This window comes from Mobula hypostoma, chromosome 8, assembly GCF_963921235.1.
Source record: "Mobula hypostoma chromosome 8, sMobHyp1.1, whole genome shotgun sequence".
NCBI classification, from domain to species: Eukaryota; Metazoa; Chordata; class Chondrichthyes; order Myliobatiformes; family Myliobatidae; genus Mobula; species Mobula hypostoma.
In genome coordinates this window covers 31,864,797-31,887,666 of record NC_086104.1, presented here as the reverse complement: position 1 = coordinate 31,887,666, position 22,870 = coordinate 31,864,797, and the positions used below count along the sequence as shown (strand labels likewise).

Sequence of the window (22,870 nt, the reverse complement as noted above, 5' to 3'; positions counted from 1 at the left end):
TACCTGGAAACGTCCTTTAGGGCCCCTGAATTCCAATCAAGGCAAATGTGAGGTGTCGTATTGAGGAACAGAGGGTCCATGATGGTTTGAAGGTGGCAGTGCAAGGATACAGCATATTTAGGAAGCAAACAGTGGTCAGGCCATCGAATTCAGGGGATTGATTCCGTTTCAGTATTGGTCTAATCATCTCCTAAAGTGATGGTCAGGCCACTTGCTGAGACTGGTCCCAGATTTTATCCGTAGAGGATGTTCCCCGTCTCTGCAGGGTGTTCAGGATAGGACAGTGGACGAGATGCTGAGTCTGAACTCAGGTACAGTACTTGCAACAGCCTGTTCCCGGAGATAACGCTGGTCGGACTGCATTTAAAAGACAACCTCCGGGGACGCCGGGCCGTGTGAGGGAACTTCGGGGAAACAGTTAGCTGGCCGACACTGGCGTCACTACCAAATCCAAGGGGGTGATCTATCTACTTACGATAATACTAGGATTGAATATCAAACAATATATGACTAAAACATTGAACGTAAAGTTAATTATGTAGATCTACGTGAGTTTCTAGTACTTAGAATTGTTTAAAGTTCTTTAAGGAAAAGAACGAAAGTACACCCACGGTGACACTTGGTTTCGCGCGGTGACCTTTGCGTACCACGTGACCCAGACCGCCCTCCCCTCTCCAGAAACATGGCGGCGCTGGTGCGATTGGCGCGGTTGATGAGGCGATTGCCAGTTTCACGTTTCCTTCGCCCGGGACTCTCCTCAGGTTTTAGGCAGGGAGCGTTCGCCGTTGCAGGTTGCCGTGCTGGCTGCCCGGTGGTCAGGTGAGTTGGTATCCGGGCGGAGATACCGGGAGACCGGTCCGCGGGTCAGGTTGTGACTGATGCGCCGAATGGCCGGTGTCAGCTGTAGGTTCCTGGCTTTACCGGTTAATGAGCTGAAAAGTTATCGACGGTACTCTCACACCATTTGGTTTTGCCTTTGGAATTTTGTAAGTGACGTAACTGTACCCTGGAGCTGCGGTTACTTCTGCTGCACATGTTGCCTCTGACCTTGGGGCCCCGTGGGCTTAGTACCTGATATCTAGGGCAGGGTATGAGGCTATGGAACTCGACTCAGGTTGTTTATTACCTGTCAAGGGACCCTGGAGTGGGATATATACCCCTTCCAAGGGAGCTTCCCTTCGTCCTCCCATGCTGCACCCCTGTCTTACGAAACTTTGTTGGCCTGATTTCAACATATCTGCTTATTTCCCGTTTTACAGCTCCATTTCCCAGCATTTAATGAATTTGCTTTCAGAATCTGGGCATCACCGTGTTGCCCTTGAGAAGATGACGGTAAACTGCCTGGAACTGGTGTAGTCCTCCACTGTTGGTTAGGAAACTCTCTAATGTAGACTGGGTGATGATATTCAAATGAGGAGAATGTGATATTTGGAGAATAGGGAAACTTAGAGACATTCTCATTATCTTCTGCCGTTTTCCTTCTGGCAGTGTAAGATCAGGGGGTTAATGGGTGTTACTAGAGCAGCCTGGACAATAAACAGTAGTGTGCAGATGGTGGTGGAATTGATAGAGGGTGTATCAAGTGGGCTGCTTTGTCATTAAATGGTATTGAATTTCTGTGGAGTTGGCGACAGTGTACTCATCCGGCAAGTGGAGAATATTCCATTCTCCTGATTTGTGATTTTTGACTTGTAAACAGTGGAATGCTTTTTCTTTGGGGTGGAGGTGTTAAGGGGTGAGCCAGTTATTGCAGGATCTTCTGCCTCTTATGTGCTTCTGTAGATGTAATGCTCTTATTTCTGTCCATCTTCAGGCTATTGATAATGGGGCCCCTAGAGATATTAATGTTATTGGCTGATGGGTAGAAAGTCTTCTGTTGGTGGAGTTGTTGCATCCTAGCCATTAACTTGATATGCAAGCCAGGATAATACGACCCGGAGAGCAAACTGCTGCCCTTGTAGCAGGCTTCCCCCCTGCCCCCCCCCATTCCTGCAGCTGATAAACCCAAAGGAACGGTAGAGACTTGGATTCATTTGGCACCAGTGCTGTCACAACAGTTACCAGTCAACATTGAACTTAAACGTAGGACTGCCTTAGGGACTCCAGCCCCAGAGCTTTCCCCATAAGTGAGTATAGCTGTAAGGCAGCAGAGGTTTCCTTCTCTTGGAAGAGCTGCCAGCCTCTGCTGATGAGCCCCATCTGCCTAAAGCATCCTGCCTTTACTCCTTCTGTCAGTAGAAATGGTTCTGCTTGACAACAAGGGTAGGTAGTTAAATATATGTTATTGGAGCTTCTGGTTGCCTGGTACTTTAGTGTTACTCGTGTTAGTTGGGTTTGTCTAGCTCTTGTTGCATGCGCGTATAGGCTGCTGAGGGTTGCAGATGGCAACTGAACATTGCTACAAGCCAGCAAACATTCCCCACTTGACTTTATGTGCAAAGCAAGGTTCATTGTTGCAACTGCTGAAGATGATTGGGCCTGGGATGTTGCCTTGAGAAACTCCGGATGATATAGCAGGGTTGGGATTGATTGTTCTGTGACAGCCACAACAATTTTTGATACAACTCACTAAAGTACTTTCTCCTTGTGCACATTGCCCCCACTTTTACCTCAGTAGCCTTGCTGCTTTGATGTCAGTGGCAGTCACTCGTGCCTCACTTATGTTACTTGGCTCTTTGATCCATGTTTGGATCAGGGCTGTGTTAAAATCTGGGAGCCAAATAGCAAAGGAGAAATCAATTAAATTCTGGATGCTGAAAAGTACTCAGTGGAAAAGTAAGCAGTTAATGTTTCAGGATGAAGACCCTTCATCTCAACTGGGTAGGAGAAAAAAATCAACATTTTACATTGCTGAGAGGATAGAGATTGGTAGGTGACGTTAAAGAGAATCCTTCTCATGGACTGAAGCCAAAGTGGTAGGCAGTTGGATAGTTTAATGAGAGCATTTGGAGCAAAGGAACATAGGCCAATAAAAGCTCTCAGGATTGTCCAGCAGATCATCTGTGTCAGGGGAGGGGAAAAATGAATCTATATGGTTGACCAATAAGGGCTGGCCAGTTCTAACAAGGACAGCAAGTTACCTGAAGTTCTTGAGTTTGGAAGGCTGCAAAGTGCCTGGACGAAAGCTTGAGGAACAACATTTTACCTAATGCAAGCAAATTGCTGTTGGGCCCTTGGAAGAGGTAAAATGGCAGAGACTGTGTTTCCTGCAGTTTTATGGACAAGTGCTTTCAGAAGGAATAAGAGTTGGTTTATTTTTATCTCACATACCAAGGCATAGTGAAAAGACCATAAGATATAGGAGCAAAATTAGGCCATTTAGCCCATCGAGTCTACTCCGCCATTCAATCATGGCTGATCCTTTTTTCTCCTCCTCAACCACAGTTCCTGGCCTTCTCCCCGTAACCTTTGCCATGTCCAATCTAGAACCTATCAATTTCTGCCTTAAATACACCCAACAACCTGTCCTCCACAGCTGCACGTGGCAACAAATTCCACAAATTTACCACTGTTTGGCTAAAGAAATTTCTCCGCATCTCTGTTTTGAAAGGGCACCCCTCTATCCTGAGGCTGTGCCCTCTTGTCCTAGACTCTCCCACTATGGGGAAACATCCTTTCTACATCTACTCTGTCTGGTCCTTTCAACATTCGAAAGGTTTCAATGAGATCCCCCCTCATACTCTGAATTCCAGTGAGTACAGACCCAGAGCTATCAAATGTTCCATGTATGATAACCCTTTCATTCCTGGAATCATCCTTGTGAACCTCCTCTGGACCCTCTCCAAAGCCAGCACACCTTTTCTAAGATGAGGGGCCTAAAACTGTTCACAATACTCAAGGTGAGGCCTCACCAGTGCCTTAAAAAGCCTCAGCATCGCATCCCTGCTCTTGTATTCTAGACCTCTTGAAATGAATGCTGACGTGGCATTTGCCTTCCTCACCACCGACTCAACCTGCAAGTGAACCTTCAGGGTGACTCGCACACTGTTCAGACAGATCAATACACAACAATGCATTGAGGTAGTACTGGGATCTGAGGCCTCTTTCAGTCAGAGTCGACCATGGATGTTGCATCCTGGCTGTCTACATACGCAAGCCTGGGCAGTATGATGTGGAGGGCAAGCTGTTGCCCATGTGGCAACGTGACTGAACCCAAGGGAATGGCAGAGACCGATGCAGTTTGGTATCGGTAGCATTGCAGGAGTTGCCAGTCAGCATTGAACTCAATGTAGGACTGCCTTCGGGACTCCAGCTCTGGGTTTATTCCTGAAGCCTTCCTCATGAGTGGGTATTGCTGCAAGGCTGTGGGGGTTTGAGATCTGGATTTTCCTCCTCATATTTACAGTACAAGGTAAAGCAATAACAGCATGGAGAATAAAGTGTAATATCTACAGTGCAGGTAGACAATAAGGTGCAAGGTATGAGGTGGATTGTGAGGATGAGTCCATCTTATTGTACTAAGGATGAGTCCATCTTATTGCACTATGGAACCATTCAATTGTCTTAAGACAGTGGGGTAGAAGCTGGCCTTGAGCCTGGTGCTGGATGCTTTCAGGCTGTAGGGAGAGGGGAGAGCAGAAGGAGGAAAGTGGTGGATGGAGATGGCAATGCAGACTGTGCAGTCACAAAAGGAACAGTCCCTTCAATGCTGAAGGGACTGGTGCACAAGCTGTGTCTGGTCATGTAATCTTATTGAAAGTGTCAGAAATTGTTTTGACGAGAGGTGTGGTGGGGTAGAAAGTTAGAAGCAGCAATCTGTCCATTCTCTGTCCAGGAAGAGGAGATTGATAAGAGGTGTGGAAACACATGAAATGAGATCATTGGTTCTGTCAGCTAAAACAAAATTGAAGCCATGGATTAGCAAGACAACATCTGTATGGAAAGCCTCATGTTGCACAGGTATGTGGCAATGGGTATGAATAAGCAAGAACAACTGGTTTGGTCTGACAGTGCATTTTTGGGTCCCAGCATCAATGGCGGAGAAATGCCACATTACAACCTACCAATCTGGAAAGGTTGCTTCACGTTGTGTAACTGATACTTGTTCTGTCTCTGTACCTTACCTCCAATTGCATGTGCTGTAATCCTGTCAACCCTTCTTTCTGGGGCTTTGTCAGAAACATCTGGAAATCCAAATATATAAACATGCTAGTTCTTCATCGATTCAACTTCTTGTAAAAGGCCAGCAGATTAGATAGATGTGATTTTCCCTGAACAAATTCGTGGATGGTACAGTAGTGCGGCTGACTGAGCCGCTGACTCAGAGCGTCACAGACCTGGGTTTATTCCTGACCTTCGGTGCTGTTCCTGGTGGTTTTCGTATTCTCTGAGGTTAGCTTGTATCCTAAATACACATTAGAAGTTAGCTTGTATCTATACATTGATACTAGTGGGTGGATTAGTGGTAAAATCTGTGCAGAGTAAATGAGAATTTAAGAGAATAAAAAAATGTGATCACTCTAGGATTCATGTAAATTTAGTAATTGAATGTTGCATGGATTAATTATGTCTAAGGACCTGTTTCTGTGTTGTATCTCGAGGATTCTGTAATGTTTCTGCAGACTATGATGCCATTTTAAACTAATCCCATATGCACAAACATCCCTCCATCACCTACCTATTCACGTAGACGTCTACATGTCTCTTAAATGTTGCTGTCTTATCTGCTTTCATCTCCCCCCCGGACAGTGTGTTCCAAGTACAGATGTCCCCCGCTTTTCGAACGTTCGCTTTACGAAACCTCAATGTTACGAAAGACCTACATTAGTTACCTGTTTTTGCTTTCAAAAGGTGTTTTTACTGTTACGAAGAAAGGCAGCGCGCGTCCCGAGCAGCTGTTCTCCCCCGGATTCGGAATGGCATTGCTTAAACACGTGCCTGTGAGCAGCTGTTAGCAAGATAAGTTCTGAGGTATTGGAAAAACCTAAAGGAGCTCGTAAGGGTGTTAACACTTAGCACAAAACTAGACATAATTAAGCATTTCGATCGTGGTGAATGAAGCAAGGAGAAAGTGAGTTTGGCTTGTGGAAGCTGACGAAGATGATGTTGAAGAGGTTTTGGCATCTCATGACCAAGAACTGATTGATGAAGAGCTGATGTAATCGGAAGAGGAAAGGATAACAATCGAAACCAAATGCAACCGAATGCAGAAAGTGAAGCAACTGCGTGAGATTTTTGCTGCAATGATAAAGTACGACTTTAGTTTTGAAAGGGTACGTAGGTTTAGGGGATATTTGCAGGATGGTTTGAGTCCTTACAAACAACTGTATGATAGAAAAATGTGCGAGGCTCAGCAGTCAAGCAAGCCTTCCACATCAGCCATAGCAGACGACGAACCTCGACCTTCGACACTGAGGCAGGCAGTCATAGGAGAAGATGAGCTGCCTGCCCTGATCGACGATGAGATGACAGCCCCGTGTCCCACCACCCCAACACCCGGGCCCCGGACAAATACTGTACCGATTCGCGGAGAATGCAGCAGTAGCCGGGAGGCACACTGCACATCTTTAAGAAAAAAAGCTGAAATAAACAAGCTAATTAATTAGGTGCCGCTGACACGTAATTGTCGGCCCAGATCAGTGCCGATTTCCGATTGCATCGCTTCTGATCTGGGCCGACAATTACGTGTCGGCGGCACCTAATTAATTAGCATGTTTATTTAGGCTTTTTTTTAAAGATGTGCTGTGTGCCTCCCGGCTACTGCTGCGTTCTTCGCGGCAATGTATCGGGTCGGCGGCCCGGAGGGTGGGGGCCACTGCACCACCCAACCTGCGGCGACTCAGTCTAACACACCATCAACAGTGTGCTCGGCAAGCTGTCTTCCCGATTCTGGTAAGTGACACTACACTGTACATACATTATTTCTACTTTATATAGGCTGTGTATTTTTACGCGTTATTTGGTAGATTTGGCAGCCTCATAGCTTAAAGGTTACTGGAGAGCGCGTTTATGCCAACAGCGCTTGCGTGAGATTTTAGCTACGGAGATCTGTGCAGGCAATCGTTGTAGAGAAGTATTTCTACTTTATATAGGCTGTGTATTTATCATAGCATTCCTGCTTTTACTATATGTTACTGTTATTTTAGGTTTTGTGTGTTATTTGCCATGATTTGGTAGGTTATTTTTGGGTCTGCGAATGCTCACAAAATTTTCCCATATAAATAAATGGTAATTGCTTCTTCGCTTTACGACATTTCAGCTTACAAACAGTTCCATAGGAACGCTCTACCTTCGGATGGCGGGGGAAACCTGTACACCAAAAGTACAGTTTTAAAGTAATTGCTTTGCAACTTTCCTTTCAGCTTTTCATCTCTCTCTTTAAGTCTATGCTGTCTAGTGTTTGACTTTTTCAACCTGGGGAAAAATTTTCTGGCTGACTACCCTATTTATATATTTCAGGTTGGTTCTCAGCCTCAGGGGTGTGTGCTGAGCCCACTGCTCTACTCTCTATATTCACATGACTGAGTGGCTAGGCATAGCTCAAATACCATCTATAAATTAGCTGACGATACAACCATTGTTGGTAGAATCTCAGGTGATGACGAGAGGGTGTACAGGAGTGAGATATGCCAACTAGTGGAGTGGTGCCGCAGCAACAACCTGGCACTCAACGTCAGTAAGACGAAAGAGCTTATTGTGGACTTCAGGAAGGGTAGGACAAAGGAACACATACCTATCCTCACAGAGGGATCAGAAGTGGAGAGAGTGAGCTCCAAGTTCCTGGGCATCAAGGTCTCTAAGGATCTAACCTGGTCCTAGCATAACAATGTAGTTATAAAGAAGGTAAGATGGCGGCTATACTTTATTAGGAGTTTGAAGAGATTTGGCATGTCAACAAATACACTCAAAAACTTCTATAGTTGTACTGTGGAGAGCACTCTGACAGGCTGCATCACTGTCTGGTATGGAGGGCATACCAATAAATCTTTAGAAAAATAACCTTAATGGAATCAATGAAAGACCGCTCAACTAGGGCATTCAACGAGAGTGCAGAAGACAACAAACTGTGCAAATACAAAAAGAAGAAATAATAATAAATAAATATATAATAATTCTCGGGAACATGAGAATAAAGAGGCCTTGAAAGTGAGTCCATTGGAAGTGCTAGCATTAAGTAATTTTTTAGTGTAATCACTTTTGTACTGCAGAAATTGCAGTGGCTAATTAGTTTCTAGCAAGCAATCACAAAAGGTGGACAGAAAACTGCAGATGCTGGAATTTGGAGCAAAAAAGAAACTGCTAGAGGAACTGACTGAGTTTGGCAGCATCTCTAGAGGGAAATGGACAGTCAGCATTTTGGGTTGAGCCAAAATTGGATTTGTCAGCAATTTTTTCCTTCCATCACAAAAGGCAATGTGATGATAAGAGAAGTTTTCTGTTTGTAATCTTGAGAGAACAATCATCTTAAAACCATTCCTTGAGATAGAAAGTAACTTGCTTTCAGTACAGACTGTGCCTGAAGATCTGCAGGCTCTGCCCATGCACAAGGTAGAATTTGCTCGAAGGGTGTGTCGTTTTGGTGGTGGTGTACTTTTTGGTGTTTTCTCTTGACTTGAATGTCTCCTGACAAGAAGACGCAAAGTTCTTGGTGCCATCTTTCTCTGCTTCTGCATTTTGGTTGCTTTCAGCCTGTAGATTCCCATTGCCGAGGTTTCAGAATTTAGAATTTTTTTTACAAGGAGATATGAGAATATCCTGCTCGAAGTCTCGTGCAGTGAGATGGAGCTTCTTTCAGATGTCTGGTGTGTAAGTCAGTGCATTGGAATCAGCTGCATATGATTAGAGCTTCAATGCTGGAGATGTCCTGGCTGAGGAAACTGTTAGTGATTTGTTTATCTAAACAGTGAATTTGGAGGATTTTGCAGAAACAAAATACTTGAAGTTGGCATGAGCATGATTTTGCAATGCAGGTAAAAAAAAAGTTGAACCGTTTCTCATTCAAGCTGTGAAACAATGCAGCGTGAGAAAAAGCCGTTCACCATGTGGGTTTCCCCTGGATGTTTTGTTTTCTTTCACACTCCAAAGACGTGGTCAGGGTTTGTGAGTTGTGGGCTTGCAATGTTGATACTGGAAGCACGGCAACATTTGCAGGCTGCCCAGCGTAACCTTTGCTGATTTGATTTGATGCAAACAATGCATTTCTCTATATGTTTCGATCTTTTTGAGGAGGACCTTTTGCAGTACTTTTCATGGAATTGACACCAAGGAGTCCCTTATGCTGTTTCTAAAGTCAGATTTGTCATCTTTCTTCAAATGCATGCAGTTTCTCCATGTTTTAGATGTTCAATTAAATAGTAACCAATGCTCTGGAAAGCTTTTATGACATTGGTTCTGATGGAAGTTTATTGTCTGTTTTTCTCTTTCTGCAGATACTGCCTGACTTTTTAAGAATTTTCATCATTTTCTATTTTTCATTAAGTCTTTTGTACTTTGAGTGTTTAACTTCCACTCGAGTGTTATTGGTTGTTTAGTTTGAAATATTACTTGATGAGATTCCTTCATCATGACACTGGAGTTTTGATGCTGATTATTACGCTCAAGTCAGTGAGTGAACTTGAACTTGTGACATTATTTATGCAACATGATTGTGCAAGATAATTTATATTTTTGGATGATTAATGAAAAGATGTGTTTTCAGACCGCAATAAATAAAGAAAGAGAAAGCTGTATGGCTGCGAAATGTGCTTCATTGCAGTCTCACCAACACTCTGCAATGTTACAGCAAGACTTCATTATGTTTATTTCTCTTCCCTTTCCAATTAAGGCAACTTTCTATTGACTTTTCATTGGATGTACCTGCATGCTAGCTATTCTTCCTTTTCAAGGAAACTGTCATCCCTCTCTGCAGCCACAGCAGCATTCTACATCTCTTCCCATTGAATTAATACTCTCCTTTTGTTTTCCCAACCAAGCAGTTTCTTTATGGTTAAGAACATACGGTCAATAATGGTCAATAATGATGTATTTGTATGTAACTGATTAAATTTGTTTTTTTCTTTAGCCTTTCTAGACCTCTCTACAGCAATGTGCGTTTATGTGGAGTTGCCACGGAGCAGAGCACACTTGTCAAAGAGGAACCAAATACAGCAGTGCGAGCTAGGCAGGCCATGCAATTTGACTGGGCCTTGAATAAACTCGATTCCTCTGTTCGGAGAACAGGTCGCATCACAAAAACTTTACTCCTTCGAATTTTTCATGACATCTGCCGGACAGGTTTGTTTTTGTTTCCAACATACACTCGTGATGTTTAACATTCAGAAATTCATTCTTTGTTTTCATATTCTTTTCTAGTCATTACTGAACTACACAGTTTAATTTCAAAAGTGATTCAAAAACTCTATTTCTCTTTCTGTCCTAAATATGGCAAGACTTATGAAATTAGATCATGGGTCATAACTTATTAATTCAAATACAGTGGATTTCAGTTAATTGGGACACATCGGCACCAGTGTAATTTGGCCCAAGTAAGCAACTGTCCTAATTAGCTGAAGTTTCATGGAAATGTGTAAAAATGTACTTAAAAAAAGACAAACTACTATTGAACTGAGTAACAAATTATGTATTTGAAAGAAATATAGGACAAATTAGACACTACCGATAATACAACAGTACTATTAAACTGTGTATTAGTTCTTAATAATTATTGAGGGGAATTCATCATCGTATGCTGCTGTGTTCTTTTGATTGACTAAGTGAACAAAATCAGCACAGACACCTAGCACAGATAATGGACTGCCTTCATTTTCTTCCTGCATGAACTAGTGTCGTAATTCCACAATAAATTTCCTGGCACAAAATTGTGAAACATCACTGTTCTTTGTATCGGCGTCTTTTGGTCCAAATGGATATCACAAGCACATGCAGCTGACACTACTTAAAAGTTCTTTGCTCTAAACACGATGCAGTTTCTCCAACGGCCACACAAACACACCTGACCAACACTGTTTAGAAACTGCTCAGCAACAGTCTCCTGTCCCAATTAAGCGGCATAGTGCCTTGAATAAACAAAGGGAATCTTGGCCATTTTCTCGATTAGTTTTTGTTCTTTGAGAGTTGTCCTAAATAAGCGGCTGCCCTGATTAACCAATGGCCCACTTAACTGGAATTCACTGTGTTTAGTTTGTAGTGTCTCACTCGTACTTCCCTTTGAGCTGGAGCTGATAGTGGAACTGCATTCCAGATCATTTCCACATGGGCTAAAATCCGTTGTAAAGTTGTATTTTTATTGAGCAGCGCACACAAAATGCTGGAGAACTCAGCAGATCAGGAAGCAGCTATGGAGAGAAATAAACAGTCGACATTTTGGGTTGATACCCTTCAGCAGGACTGGAAAGAAAGGGGGCAGAAGCCAGAATAATAAGGTTGGGGGGAGTGAGGGATTTGAAGGAGCACAAGCTGCCAGGTGATAGGTGAGACCAGGTGAAGAGGGGGTGAAGTAAAAAGCTGGGAAGGGATAGGTGGAAGAAGTAAGAAGCTGGGAGGGGATAGGCATTCCACGCACTCACCACTCTCTGCGTTTTAAAAAAAAACAAACAAACAAACAACTTACCCCTGACATCTCCTCTACCTACTTCCAAGCACCTTAAAACTACGCCCTCTCGTGCTAGCCATTTCATCCCTGGGGAAAAGCCTCTGACTATCCACATGATCAATGCCCCTTATTATCTTGTACACCTCTAATCCTTCGTCACTTCAAGGAGAAAAGGCCAAGTTCACTCAACCTGTTCTCATAAGGCATGCTCCCCAATCCAGGCAACATCCTTGTAAATATTCTCTGCATCCTTTCTATGGTTTCCACGTCCTTCCTGTAGTGAGGCAACCAGAATTGAGCACCGTACTCCAAGTGGGGTCTGACCAGTGTCCTATACAGCTGCAACATTACCTCTCAGCTCTTAAACTCGATCCCACGGTGGATGAAGGCCAATGCACCGTATGCCTTCTTAACTACAGAGTCAACCTACGTATCAGCTTTGAGTGTCCTGTGGACTCAGACCCCAAGATCCCTCTGATCCTCCACACTGCCAAGAGTCTTACCATTAATATTATATTTTGCCATCATATTTGACCTACCAAAATGAACCACCTCACACTTAGCTGGGTTGACCTCCATCTGCCACTTCTCAGCCCAGTTTTGCATCCTATCAATATCCCGCTGTAACCTCTGACAGCCCTCCACACTATCCACAACACCCCCAACCTTTGTGTCATCAGCAAATTTACCAATCCATCCCTCCACTTCCTCATCCAGGTCATTTATAAAAATCATGAAGAGAAAGGGTCCCAGAAGAGATCCCTGAGGCACAGCACTGGTCACCGGCCTCCATGCAGAATATGACCCGTCTGCAACCACTCTTTGCCTTCAGTGGGCAAACCAGTTCTGGATCCACAAAGCAATGTCCCCTTGGATCTCATGCCTCCTTACTTTCTCAATAAGCCTTGCATGGGGTACCTTGTCAAATGATCATCCAAGTGTGATTATTTTTTAAACCTGGTGGAGAGATGTGGCTGAAATAAATTTATGATATTTATAAAGTGAATGGAGAATCAGAATTACTGCGATGGATTGCGGGGCAACAGTCTAATTGCACAGTTAAGTTCATGCTGACCTCAGTTCTGCATTGGAAGTATAAACGATTTCCTGTACATCAGCTTGCCCTAAAGTTATAGACAATAGACAACGGACAATAGGTGCAGGAGTAGGCCGTTCGGTCCTTCGAGCCAGCACCGCCATTCACTGTGATCACGGCTGATCATCCACAATCAGTATCCAGTTCCTGCCTTATCCCCATAATCTTTGATTTCGCTATCTTTAAGAGCTCTATCCTTCTCTTTCTTGAAAGCAACCAGAGACTTGGCCTCCACAGCCTTCTGGGTCAGAGCATTCCATATATCCACCACTCTCTGGGTGAAAAAGTTTTTCCTCAACTCTGTTCTAAATGGCCTACCCCTTATTCTTAAACTGTGGCCTGTGGTTCTGGACTCACCCATCAGCGGGAACATGCTTCCTGCTTCCAGCGTGTCCAATCCCTTAATAATCTTTTATGTTTCAATAAGATCCCCTCTCAGCCTTCTAAATTCCGGAGTATACAAGCCCAGTTGCTCCAATCTTTCGACATATGACAGTCCTGCCATCCCGGGAATTAACCTTGTGAACCTACGCTGTACTCCCTCAATAGCAAGAATGTCCTTCTTCAAATTTGGAGACCAGAACTGCACACAGTACTCCAGGTGTGGTCTCACCAGGGCCCTGTACAGCTGCAGAAGGACCTCTTTGCTCTTGTACTCAATTCCCCTTGTTATGAAGGCCAGCATGCCATTAGCTTTCTTCACTGCCTGCTGTACTTGCATGCTTGCTTTCAGTGACTGATGTACAAGAGCACCTAGATCTCGTTGTACTTCCCCTTTTCCTAACGACTCCATTTAGATAATAATCTGCCTTCCCGTTCTTACCACCAAAGTGGATAACCTCACGTTTATCCACATTTAACTACATCTGCCATGCAACTGCCCACTCACCCAGCCTGTCCAAGTCACCCTGCATTCTCGTAACATCCTCCTCACATTTCAAGGTAAAAGTTGTTTAACCTTAGATCAATATGCACTTGTGATGTGGAATGCTTGCTCTGTAATTTGAAAATAAATGTCTATTTTTGAACTGCAGTTGCTTTTTTAGACCATACCTATTTAAATATAGTTAGTTTGATAACTATCTTTATCTTAGCCCACACAAAAATACTAAATTGAATTTGCTGTGTAATGGCTGTGCAACACAAAACTAAATCATTGTTTGATTTTTTTTTGTTTGTAACAGTCGATGTATCATGAATCTTCCAGGTGATTTGATTTGTTTAGCTAGCACGTGACACCTGGAAAATGATAACTAGTATTGCAGAAAATGTAACTGATCCCAATTGTGAGAGGAATTTCTGTTTTTCAGAGGTGTGATCTTTGGTTGTTATTTTCACAAAGAGCATATGGATATCTTTAAGAATTGCATGTGATTGGAATTTAATTGTTTTACCTGTTTTCACTCATTTGAAATTTCGCTTGCTGTTTCTGACTCAACAATGTTCTCTGATTTTTTTTTAACCTTAATATGCAATTTTAATATATCTGTTTTGAACAGGCTGTCCCAGTGGCAATCAAGCCTTGCTCCTTTTGCGAAGCTGTGGTTCCTTGCTTCCGGAAGTGCACTTGACGGAAAGAACAGAATTGGCTCACAGAATCTGGGACAAAATACAAGAACTGGGTATGGGCACATAAAGTCTCCTTTCTCCATCACATTGATGCAGCTGGTAATGTAAATAACTTGTGTTTGCTTGGGATAGATAATGGTCAATTCCAGCAAATAAATGAGGGCAGTATAAAATGTATAATTACAGTTCTTTGCCTAAAAGATTAATGTATTAATCAGACAAGAGGCAGCAGATGAAAGACTGTAAGAACTTGGAATTAGCAGCAGGTGTCTTAGCTCACTTAACTTGTTCACTTAGCTTTCTGGTCTGTTGTATCTTTCAGTTGTTCAAAGGGTTGTTCATTTAATTATAGTAAATGTCCGAAGTTCTGAGGTTGAGAATTCTAATGATTTAAACCCCTTACTCCTTGGTATGAAATGACATGTTCTGAGTTTTGGAAGAATCTTGCAGCTAATCAGCTAGGAAAAAGATTGATGTGCAGATTGCTGAAATTTTACATTAGTTTATTTCTTATGAAGCTTGTCAAGGAAGCTTCAAAAGGAATATAGTAGCCTTGAAACCTGGCAGTAATAATCATTTGTGTTTTGGGCAACATTATACATTGTATTATTCTTTTAAAGTTTGGTTAAGAATTCAGGCAAAGAATGACCTGGATTTTGTGGTCACTGGTGAAAGAGACATGATTCCTTTGTACTTTCGTCATAACTGCCCACTGAATTGAATTCTTTTTTTGAAGGATTTGGTTTACAACCTATGTCGAGATAATTTCCAATGTGGCCTACTCTTCTTGGGATCTTTGTCATAAGTAAGCTGGCAAAGCAACAATGTGTTTATTTTAATTAGATTGAAGAAGCCTCAACACCAGCTGGTATAATGTAACCTTCTTATTTAAAATTTCTTTCTTAAATTATAACATGGGCAGGGAATGAATGATTACATTGTAAGAATAAAGGAAAGTTTTCTTCCTCTTTGAATCTCCAGTAAATAAATTCTGAAGGATTGAAACAAGCTCATTGCTGAAGGAAATTTAAATGTGTTTAGTCTAACAAAGATTTAGTGCTGTTAAAGAGACTTGCCTATGAATGTGTTATACCTAGTTTTCTCTGGCAAGTCTAGAGGGTAAATGGAATAGCAACTTCATGCAATTAATAGATTTCATGAGTTAAGAAGTAGAAGCAGGAGTTGGCATCTGGCCCTTTTGTCTGCTTTGTTCAGAAAAAGTATGTTTTTGATCTAAGTGTAGTGGCAAGAAAAAACTCTTTCTCCCACTCTACTACACTTGTATCAATGCCATGATTCATTTAATATACAAGTCTATCAATAATTGTTTCAACACAAACAAATATTTACCATTCTCAGAAATTTTTTCTCAACTGTCCTGAATGGGGGAAAAGGATATTTTGGAGCTATCATCCTTGCCTTAAGAAATGATGTGGGTGACATCAACTCTGCATCTGTGCTGTCAAGCACGAAATGAATGTTGTATACACCTATTAATTCGAACACTTCAAAATGTAGAACCACTCAGCTTAATCATTTCTGAAATGAAGGTTCTACCATACTAGTGCATTTAAACACCAAGCTTCTCTGCGGGACAACAATCAGGGATACAGTTGTAGAGGAGCAGGGCGATGTACGGATAATACCTTGCGGATTCCTACATTTAACTGCATCTCTATGGACTGAGGAAGTTGCTGTCCACTTTAATCTTTAATAAAAAGTGCTGCTAATTTACTATTAATCTTAATGCAAAATCCCAGCCACAAAATATTTTCTGGACTGAGGAAGTTGCTATCTATTTTAATCCTTAATAATGAGTGCTGTTAATTTACTATTAATCTTAATGCGAAATCCCAGCCACAAAATATTTTAGGCAGAATGCACTTTTTTGCTGTTTCCAAGTTTGGCCAGTGAAAATCAGTCTTACAGATTTAATCTTTTTTGCAACAGCTCAACATCGTTGTGACAAATTCTATTTTCCATTGTCACAAGTCTATTCATTATCTCACAAATGTGAAATATTGATGTTGTAAATTTGTCCTGTTTCACGGTGTATGGGCATGTAAGGTAAAAGATTCCTTCCATTTCTTTTATGTGACTACATCTAAAATGGCAGTAGCTCCAGGCAAATTACTACATTCATAAACACTTCTGGGGAAAAAACATGAAAAATCTGGGTGGCAGATAGGTTATATAATTCATTTATATTGTTCTAAAGCCGCAGAAATAGAATTTAACAATCCATCTTGTTTCCTTGATTTGAATTGAATAAAAAGATGGGTAATTTAATTGATATATTTCATTGAGCTATTCTGCCAGCGGGATGTTTAGTGTCAAGCTTTGAAAAGAAATCGCTTTTACGTGTTGCAGTCACATTTATTGCAGAATTTCTGAAGCTGTTAATGTCATTAATATTTAACCCCTGGGCTTAATTGCCATACAAACTCATAGTTAGCAGTGTAAAATTTTTTTTTAATTGGGACCAGAAAACCTAATTTAAAATATGAGGGCTTGAGTGCTTCTAACAACCATTGTGTATCTGGTCAAAATCTCAGCTGTTTCTAACAATTTCTTTGGAACTGCTTGGACTTCTTTCAGTTTTATAGGATCCCGGAGTCATTGCTTTCTATGGAACTTGCAGAGTTCCAGGACTTAAAAAAAAAAGAATAAAATTAACCATCTTTATTGTCAGAATTAATGTTAAGATCATTTATGAATTGATATACAACACTACCTCTTGAAATATAACAAGGTGAAAAATACTTAGTAACAGTTTGGGAGCTGGGAGGGCATAATGCAGTTGGTTGATATATTCAAATTAATTTAGGGTAATTTATGATAATTAAGGTGGCTAATGTTCGTGCAGTAAATGTGAGAAGTAAATGAGTTTTACTTTAATCAAGCAAGTGAAGTGTGGGAACGTTGCATTCACAATACATAGCCTTCCATTTTATCCCAGAAAAGCATAAAGTTTATTTCCCAACTGAGCAATTTTAGCATCAGAAATTATTTAATATATGGAGGTAAGCCCAACGGAAAGAGAGCTGAGATAGTTCAAGTGCAGTTGTAAAAAAAAGTTTGTGAACCCTTTGCAATTGCCTGGTTTTCTGCATTAATTACTCATAAAATATGATCTAATCTTCAGCTAAGTCACAAGAATAGACAAACACAATCTGCCTAATCTAATATCACAAACAATTGCACTCTTCATGTCTTTATTGAACACATTGTTTAATCATTGGCAGTCCAGGCTGGAAAAAGTATATGTGAATAACTGGTAGAACTTCCTTTGGCAGCAAACCACCTAATGTTTCCTGTTGCTGCTGATCAGACTTGCAAAATGGCGAGAAGGATTTATAGACCATTCTTCCATACAAAACTGCTTCATCAATATTTTTGGGATACCTTGCATGAACAGCCCTCTTCAGGTCATAGCACAGCATCTCAAATGGGTTAAGGTTTGGACTCTGACTTGGCCATTCCAAAACACAAATTTTCTTGTTTTTAAACCATTCTGTTGATTTACTCTTGTGTGCTTTGGATCATTGTCATACTGCATTGTCCAATTTCGATTAAGCTTGAGTTGTTGGATTGCTATCCTGATATTCTCCTGTAAAACGTTTTGATATAATTTTGAATTCATTGTTCCCTCAGCGATAGCAAGCTGTCCAAGCCCTGAGGCGGCAAAGCAGCCCCAAACCATGATGTTCCTCCCAGCATGCTTCACATAAGGTTTTGGTGTTAAGAGTGCAGTACCCTTTTTCCTCCTAACTTAGCAATGTGCGTTTCTGCCAAAGAGTTCAACTTTTGTCTCATTTGTCCACAGAATGTTGTCCCAGGAGTGCTGTAGAACATCCAGGTGGACCCCTGCAAACTTGAAATGTGCAGCAATTTTTTTTTGGAGAGCAGTGGTTTCCTCCATGTTGACCTTCCACGAACACCAGTCTTGTTCAGTGTTTTTCTTATTGTGAACACATGAGCAGAGACTTTAGCAAGTTCTGGAGATTTCTGCCTACCTTTTGCTGTTACCCTTGGGTTCTTTTCATCTCCTTCAGCATTGTATGTTGTGCTTTTTGTGTTATCTTTGCAGGATGCCCACTCCTAGGGAGAGCCGCAACAGTACTGAATTTCCTCTGTTGGTAGATCATTTCTCTTACTGTGGACTGATGAACACTCAGGCCTTTAGAATGCTTTTTGGAACCTTTTCCAGCTACAATTCTTCTTTGAAGGACCTCTGAAAGTTGTTTTGATTGATTAATAGATCTTTCTTGAGAAGAGCGGGCTCTGTCAGTGACCTGACTTTGTGTGTCTTTTTTATAGGCAGGGCACCTCTACAACTCACATCTCCAGTCTCATCCTATTGATTGGAACACCTGACTCCAAATGGCTTTTGGAGAAGGCATTACCCCAGAGGTTCATACATTTTCTGAACCTAGACTGCGATTGTTTAATTGGTGTACTCAGTGTGGACAAGAAGTAGTACATTTGTTTGTGTGTTATTAGTTTAAGCAGATTGTGTTGGTCTATTATTGTGACTTACATGAAGATCAGACTACATTTTTATGAGTAATTACTGCAGAAAGTGAGGTAATTGCAAAAGGTTCACAAACTTTGTTTGATGGAAATCCTTATAGTTGGGAGGTGAAAGATTTCAGTACATTGCTTTGAGCTAAATGTATTACTGTTCCAAAGATTTGTTCTATATGTTAAACTGTGCAGATGTAATTATAATCAATAATTACAGATCAATATATGCTATTTTCTTACCAATAGTCTGTGATACTTAGGTGGTGTTTATGACGTGAGCCATTACAATGCATTGTTGAAAGTCTACCTTCAAAATGAACACAAGTTTTCACCAACTGATTTTCTGGCAAAAATGGAATCTGCAAACGTGAAACCTAATAGAGTGAGTTAATTGTCCTGTTTTCTATGGTTTCAAAGTCAATTGCTTCCTATTTTGTAGTTTCTATCTTAATTAAAGCTATAATATTTATAGATGTTAAAAGTACTTGAAATGTGTACTCAAGTCTCAAGTTATTTTATTTTTCTCCTTTTGGATGTAAAGTAAACCTGTTTCTCTCCATTGCAACACCAACTTTCCCAAAATATCTTTTGTACGTTCATCTGACTATAAAATTAAACATTTATTCATGTCAGTAAATATTTATTTTCCTATTTCAGTTCACTCAGATTACTTATCAAATTGCATGTAAAGGTAATGTGTATCAAGGAAAATTTGTTACAAATTATTGTTTCTTTTTTTTTGTTCCTCCCCTTGCTTCAAAATACAGGTTACTTTCCAAAGACTGATAACAGCATATTGTAATGATGGAGATATTGAGGGTGCAAGGTATGATTTTGAAACAATTCTTAATTTACTACAGATTGTGTGCTTGGGGAATGCTAAAAATGTTTTGCCTTATTTACATAATAAGCCCAAATTTTAAGAATAAGTTTTCAATAATTTTATTATGAAAAGGGAAACCTCAAAATGACAATTATTATGGAATAAGTACTCAGTTCTTGACGTTGACAAGCCTATATCTTTCTTAACATGAGAGAGACATCAGTGTTTGGTGGATTCCTGCAGTGTGCTTTATCTGATAACAGTGGTGGAGATACTTCAATGGGAATTGTGCCACTTGTTTGTTGTTTCAAAGCAATTTTTCACAAGTGTTACCTTCATGTTTGCTGTGTGTTCAGGTTTATTTTAATAGACGAGTACAGGTTAATGTTGGAGATTGAAAATACACTACTGTTCACACAGTCACCTGGCGCATTGCTTAAATTTTAGTTGCTGCAATGTTGAGAAAGCCTCAAATTACACAATGTTTTGACTTTCTTCTCTGGTATCTTTCATCAAAGATGGTAAGGTTTTTTTCCCCCTTTGAAATGAAGGTTTGGGGGAGAAATTCCAAGACTTTGCATTTTTGGTCATTATACTCCATGTCCAAATAAGTTCCAAGTGGGTGTTGTGTTCAAACTAAACATGTGAAAATAGACTTCAGGCAAGCAAACAAGATTGGACCAATCATCTATGGAGGGAAATGGGATAGTCAACATTTCAAGTTGTGACTCTTCATCTCATTAAGATTGTCCATTTTCTCCATACTGTGGCTGAAGATTTTGCTCAGTGCAACTCAATTGGTTTCAATGATGTTGTTTTGTAAAGAGTAGCCTTTTCGTATCTATTGAATTTATTATTATTATTAGCATTTCATATATTTTGGAGATTAGAAAGGACAGTAATTGTCCAAGTAACTTGTGTATACATAACGGAAAATTAATCAGTTGATTGGAAAGGAATTTGAACTGTTTGCCTTTATTTGCATTTACTTGTATTTAAGTATGGCTATGTGATATTAATATTTATCATTTCATTCTCTTCTAGTAAGATTCTTGGTTTCATGAAGGATAAGGATCTGCCAATTACTGAAGCAGTGTTTAATTCCTTGGTTACAGGACATGCACGGGCTGGGTAGGTAAAATAGAGAAGTTATGACTTGCAATATATATTGCTTTAAAGTGTTAACTCAATATAATATTTTAAAATCTTGGAACTGTGTGCATGTCTTTATTTTCTTAAAAATGTAAGCCTGGTGATATGGTAGTTTTGTTATTAACTAACCAGAGTTTGATTTCAAGTGGACCATGGCTCTCAATTGAAAGAACCTTAATTGAAAAGCTGAGATAGAATGGACATAGAGAGGATGTGGGGGGCAGTCTAGGACCCGAGGGCAAAGCCTCAGAATAGAAGGACATCACTTCAGAACAGAAATGAGGAGGAGTTTCTTAACCCAGAGATTAATAAATCTGTGGAGTTCATTGCCCTGGATGGCTGTGGAGGGTAAATCACTGGGTATTTTTTAAAACGGAGCTTGATAGTTTCTTGATTAATCAGGGCATCAAAGGTTACAGGGACAGCTGGAAAATGAAGTTGAGAGGAACAATAAATCAGCCATGGCGGAGCACTCGTTCTGCTAAATAGCCGAGTCTGCTCCTGTGTCCTGTGGTCACTTTAATGTACAAAATCTTGATAAAGCATTGTCAACAAAGCCACTGGTTTTCTTAGAATGCTTAGCTGTCCTCTCCTGACTTGCATGTGGCTCGCGTCAGATAGTTGTGTGCATTTGCTTAACTGTCTTTATAAGTGTCAGGAAGGCCACTAAAGGTGTTAAGTGACCCATAGCCACCTCCCATAGAAAATAGGAATGAGCTACATTTAGTGGCTTGCCTCCAGTTACAAGATTGAGAGAATGAGAAAGTAAGCTGTTTTTTCATGGAACGTTTCTCATGCTTACTGTTGCACTCATTGTCATGCAGCTACTTTTTCAGCTTTCACTATCTAATTTCTTTCTGAACTTGAACTATTTTCTTCCATTTTATGACCATCATTTGTGTTGGGACACATCCATTGTTATATTTTACAAAAAATTTCTGTTTGAATCCGGTGGTCTGGCTGCCATCCCACGAGAATGATTCAGGCAAAACTCTCGAAGGATGCAATGTGATGATGGGCGATGGTATTTCATTCTTAAGGCTTGTTACAGCTTTTCACTGTGAAATTCTTCTGGAACTCTTCTTCATCACAATGTCCTCATGGAGTCCTACATTGAGCTTGCTAAATACACATAAATTATCACCAGCAAAAGTTTCTTCTCCTTTGCATCTTTAAGTACAGCACAAGAGCATAAGACTTGGGAGTGGTGTTAGGCCATTCTCCCCACTGAGTCTTAGACTGTTCCATCATGGTTGATTAATTATCCCTCTCAATCCCATTATCCTAACTTCTCCTCGTAACCTTTGGTGCCCTTACTAATTAAGAACCTTTCAACCTCTCCTTTAAATATACCTAATGATTTGGCTGCCGTAGCCATCTGTGACAATGACTTCCACAGATTCGTCGCCCTCTGGAGAAAGAAATTCCTCCTCATCTCTGTTCAAAAGGGATGTCCTTCTATTCTGTGCCCTCTGGTCCTAGAGCTTAAACAAATTTCGCAGTGCAGTTTTGGAAGATGATTATGTTGATGTAATATTATGGATTGGTTAACAGCTGGAAAACACATAACTGAAAACTGGGTAATGTTTGGATTGCAAGACTGTGATGTGGGGTTCCATGGAGATTGATGCTCTGGCCCCAGCCTCAATCTGTATCAATGCTTTGGATGAGATCTTGTGTTATTTTGCTGATGGTATAAAGGCAGCGTGAGCTATGAGGAAAATGCAGAGATTTCATGAGGATATAGAACATGATACAGTACAGTACCAGCCTATGGTCCACTGGTGTTCTGATCTATATAAATATACTCTGTGATGAATCTAACTCCTCCTCCTACAGAGCCCTTGCTCCCTCTTTTTCTTACATCATGTGCTTATCTAAGAGTTTTTTAAATGACCCTATTGTATCAGTCTCAACACCCCCTTTCTCCCCCCCCCCCCATACTCCTCAGGCAGTGTGTTCCAGGCACCCAATATTCTCTGTGGGGGGGAGAGAGCTAACTGACATCTCCCTTAAAATTCCTTCCATTCACCTCTCACAGAGATCCTCTGGTATTGGCCATCACCATCATGGGAAACAAGTGCTGGCTGTCCACTATACTTGTGCCTCATAATCTATAGAACCTTCTGATGTCACATCCCATCCTCTGTTGCTCCAAAGTGAACAGCCCTTG

At 40.9% G+C, this 22,870-nt stretch overlaps 1 protein-coding gene across 1 annotated transcript in view; it reads left to right on the top strand.

The window, feature by feature from the left end:
* Window positions 1-668: 668 nt before the first annotated feature.
* The window catches only part of lrpprc (leucine-rich pentatricopeptide repeat containing), a 140,802-nt gene continuing 118,600 nt past the window's right edge, over window positions 669-22,870 (top strand). The window contains exons 1-6 of the mRNA XM_063055649.1: window positions 669-819; window positions 10,001-10,212; window positions 14,126-14,248; window positions 18,983-19,104; window positions 19,490-19,548; window positions 20,590-20,676. Of these exons, the coding sequence (XP_062911719.1) occupies window positions 683-819; window positions 10,001-10,212; window positions 14,126-14,248; window positions 18,983-19,104; window positions 19,490-19,548; window positions 20,590-20,676 (740 nt within the window). The 5' untranslated portion in view covers window positions 669-682. The remainder of the gene's footprint in view (window positions 820-10,000; window positions 10,213-14,125; window positions 14,249-18,982; window positions 19,105-19,489; window positions 19,549-20,589; window positions 20,677-22,870) is intronic.